The 4,266-nt window shown below is 43.4% G+C and overlaps 1 protein-coding gene across 1 annotated transcript in view; it reads right to left on the bottom strand.

Moving 5' to 3' along the window:
- The window catches only part of FHAD1 (forkhead-associated (FHA) phosphopeptide binding domain 1), an 88,610-nt gene extending 84,748 nt beyond the window's left edge, over nt 1-3,862 (bottom strand). The window contains exon 1 of the mRNA XM_004679337.1: nt 3,770-3,862. Within this exon, the coding sequence (XP_004679394.1) occupies nt 3,770-3,862 (93 nt within the window). The remainder of the gene's footprint in view (nt 1-3,769) is intronic.
- Between the last annotated feature and the right edge of the window lie 404 nt (nt 3,863-4,266).

The raw sequence follows: 4,266 nt of genomic DNA, 5'->3' as shown, positions 1-4,266 counted from the left end.
TAGATTTATATCACGATCAAGAAGGTGGTGGTGGCGGTGATGGGAAACCCACGGGATTACAATTTAGATGAAAAAAAAATGTACAAAATGATGTAAAAATAAACTTATATTATTAAAAAATATCTCTAGCTCAGTCAGCTACCTTGTTAAGCCACAAGAAAGTTCAGATATTTAGAATTGTAGATGTTCCCCCAAATCTAGATTTATATCACGATCAAGAAGGTGGTGGTGGTGGTGACAGAGATGGGGGCATTCTCAGAGGGAGGCGCTGGAACCGTCTCCCTGAGCGTCCCCTCCCACCCCGCACCTGAACCCCAGAGCACAGAGCGTGGGGATGATGCTCTGTGGATTTATTTTTCAGCTCTTCATTCTCTTTCACTGACTCCTGTGCCTCTGTGTAAGGACTCAGGAACCGGCACTGCTATACTATGAAAAGCGCAACAATATTCTCCTGCAGTGTTCCTCCGCTCTGGAAGATTACAACCTCTATCAGCACACTCAAACCCTAAAACCACATTCAACCCTAAAACCACAGTTCACAGTGACATAAAAAATCACACAAATTATAATACACAAGATTTAGTTCTGAAATGAGCAAGTTGGAGGTCTTCTAGCCACCTGGGAGACGAGAGCTTCCTTTTGCAGGAGGCAGCCAGGGTCTCCCCCTTGCTCAAAGTCCTTCAGTGCTTTCTTCTCCTTATTCTTCAGATGACACCAAAGTCCTTTGCGTGGCATGAAGGGGTTCCCCTTGTCTCAGCCATCTTGCCCACCCTACTTCTACACATGCTGACTTTCTCTTAGTTCCTGGAGCTCTCATAGTCTCTTCTACCCCAGGACCTTTGCACATGCCACTCCGGTCTCTGCTTGTCCAATGAAGTCCTATTTGTCCTCCATATTATTTTCCTCCAATGAAGATATGGAAACTTACACACCTTTGTTGGGTCCTCTGACCTATGTCTCTCCTCTAACTGCTTCCTGATTTCAGGGACCTTGCCTGATCCTGCCATTGTTACACCCTGGGCTTGCCTCAGCTCCAAAGCGCCAGGTAAACATCTGTGGAGTGAATTAGTATAATAACAGTAAAGCCTAGGCTGGCTAAAACTTCTACTTGCCATAAGGAAACCAAACTCCATACAGGGTATAGAAAATCAGGCCGCAGGGTAAACCCTGCAAATGTCAATATTGATTTTTCCTGAGCCCTGAGATTACAGGTGACGTTGGTTTTCTTGCTTATACTTTGCTTTCTCCCAAGTTTTAAAAATAAGAGGCATGTGATTACCATCCATGATCAGCAAAAGCAAGTGATATTAAAATATTATGTTCTCAGCCATCAAAACAATGTGTAGCCATGCAAACTCTTTAGACGTATAACTTCTTGTTTTTAGGATTTATCCAACAAAAAAACCATTCTTCTTTATTTGCTAGATTTAACCTCTGGGTAATCTCAAGAGTGATTTTTTTTGTATTCTATATTTCTGCACTTTATTTAGTAGAATGATTTCTTGTGGCACAAATAGCATAAATTATAAATTGGCTGATGAATTATTACTCAGGGTAGCTGGGAGCTGATCAAGGGTGTTTCTTCTAATCAGAAAGGCCCAATGAAGTCAGCAAAGAGGCAATTCTCACCTCCTCCTATCTTTTGAAGCTGGAAGATATCACATCTGCAGGTTTCAATTTTTCAGAGCAGGCTCTGTGCCCACAGCCCTTCTGAAAGCATATCTCCTCTTCCAAATCCATTTAAGTGCTGGAAGAGGATTTATCTTAAAGATAGAAGTGCCCATCAAAAACCTATTCACAAAACATTTGGCAGTTCATGTATCATCTGTTCTCTGGGGAGCCAATATAAAATCAGACTTCTGCAAATGTAGCCGATGCCTTCATAAGTCAGTGTGATTGCTGCTGGTGGTGGCTGCTTTCTCTTTAAATAAAGTCCAAGGAGCAGTGAGCAGTGAATTATTTTTATATAATAAATGCAATTCAAGTCCTGTTCATATAATAATTTCCCTCATTAGTCCCCTTTTCCAAACTGCTTGTTCATATCAATGGATCTTCATTTCAGCCCTAATCTCAGATTCTTCTCAAACTTTTTTTTATGAAACCATAATAACAACCATGGTACTAGGTGCTTAGAAACTTCGCATAATCATCCTGCGAGATGAGTGGGGGACAGACAGGGAAAATGAATGCAGAGTATTTGTAAGTATTTATTTGAAGTCATATAGCCAGGGAATGGCCTAGTGAGATTTCAACCCAGTTCTGTCTATCGCCAAAGCCTGGCCTTTTAAAAATGACTACAGTGTCCTGAGATCAGAGTCAGATTCAAAACAGGGGTCTCTGTCTCTATTTCAGCTAGACAGGGGGTAAATCTACCTAAAATCTATCTTTGTCATGATAAAGAAGAAATTGCAATTCCTTTTCTTTTTTCTACTTCATGTACAAAACAGACTTCTCTGTGTCCTTCTAGGGAGATCAAATCATAGATGAGAATCACAGAGCGGCCCCTTGAGTTATTTTTAAACCTCTCTCAGAAAATTAGGAATAAGTGGGAACTTTCTCAACTTGATGAGAACATCTACAAACCTGTACAGTTAACATCATACATAGTGGTGAAAGATTAGGTGCAAATATAAAGAAACAAGCAAATATAAAGATTTATATCACTCTTATTACTCTTATCAGCAAAGCACTGAAAGTCCTAGCCAGGGCAATAAAGCAAGAAAAGGAAATTAAAGTCATTCAGGTCACAAAATGGGAAATAAAACTGTTCTTATTTATGGATGACATGATTGTTTAGGTATAAAATCCCAAGAAACCTAAAAAAATCCTTCTAGAAAGTTCAGTTAAAGTTGCAGGTATCAGGCCCTCCCTGGTGGTGCAACGGGTTAAAGCGCAGCACTGCAAGCCAGATGCAGCTGCTTCAGTACCAGTTCCATCCCCAGGCCCGGAGCTGACCCACATGGCGCAGCAGACCTCTCCTGATCCGCCCGCTGCTCCCCTCAGCAGTGTGCTTCATCAGTCTGCCTGCTCTGCTCCCCACTGTCTCTGGTGAAGCCTCTCACCACACCTGCACCTCTGGCCTGCACTCCAGTTCTGTATGCATAACTAAATAAATCTTTGAAAAAATAAAGTTGCAAGTATCAACAAGTGAATGGTTATACAAATGGGGGTATAGTCAGTAATATTACTCAGTAATTAAAGGGGCAGACTGATTACCTAAATGGATTCCAGGATGAGTGGGGGAAAACAATCTCAAAAGGTCACATATTGTATGATTCCATCATGTAACATTTCAAAATAATAAAAATTATTGAATTAGAGAAAAGATGAGTGGTTTCAGGATGCAGGGGTGTGAGAGACAGTAATAAAGGAGTCTCACAAGGGAGAGAGCTTGATGACGGAATGGGTCTATGTTTGATTGCTCTACATGAAACCACACACATGATCTGGCGGCTCTGGAAAGGGTGAAAGACCACTGCCCCAGACAGACCCTTCAGACCCTGCTTCAGACCACCCCCCAGACCACCCCCGCAGGCTGCAGGGGAGGGACGCAGGGGCAGCGGAGGCAGGGAATTGGCCCTATTCCCGTCATGCTCCCTTTCACTGAGCAGGCCAGGGAAGGCTGTCCTTCCATTCTGGCAAATGGTTATTTAGGTAGCATATCACGAGGGGGTGTGCTTTAAAAGGCAGTGGGGTCCACAGAACAATCAGGACTTTTGGGAGAGGATTAGGGCTGGAGAGGGTGGGGGATGGGCAGGAAGCATCTTACCTCTAAAACAAGGTCTGAGTCTTTGTGTCGGCCAATCGTAGTACTTTTATTCAGGACAAAAAAGCCATCTGTGCTTTTTAGATAGGCTTTCATACTCTCTGCTTGCCCTGTATAAAGGCAGAAAGATTGCGTTAGAGTTAGAGAAGTACAGTCCCGGTCCTCCCTGGTGGAGCGGGGGTCAAGTCTCAGCACTGTGAAGCTATAGGCAGCCACTGTAGCACCAGTTCGACCCCAGACCAGGGAGCTGACCCACAGGGGGCAGCAGACCTCTCCTGTCTCCCCCACTGCTCCCTTCAGTCAATACCTCTGTTCTGCTCCCCACTCTGTGTCTGGTGAATCCTTTCAACACTGCCCACCCCCCTAGCTCCTGCACCTGGCCTGCATCCCAGCTCTTGTATGCATAAAAAAATAAATCTTTTTTTTAAAAAAAGATTTATTTATTTATTCGTACAGAACTGGGGTACAGGCCAGAGATGTGGAGGGTGAGAGGGACAGAG

This window comes from Condylura cristata, unplaced genomic scaffold (genome assembly GCF_000260355.1).
Source record: "Condylura cristata isolate star-nosed mole 26May11 unplaced genomic scaffold, ConCri1.0 scaffold00008, whole genome shotgun sequence".
NCBI lineage: Eukaryota > Metazoa > Chordata > Mammalia > Eulipotyphla > Talpidae > Condylura > Condylura cristata.
Note: the sequence above shows the minus strand (reverse complement) of the source record. Positions and strands in the feature narration are given on the sequence as shown.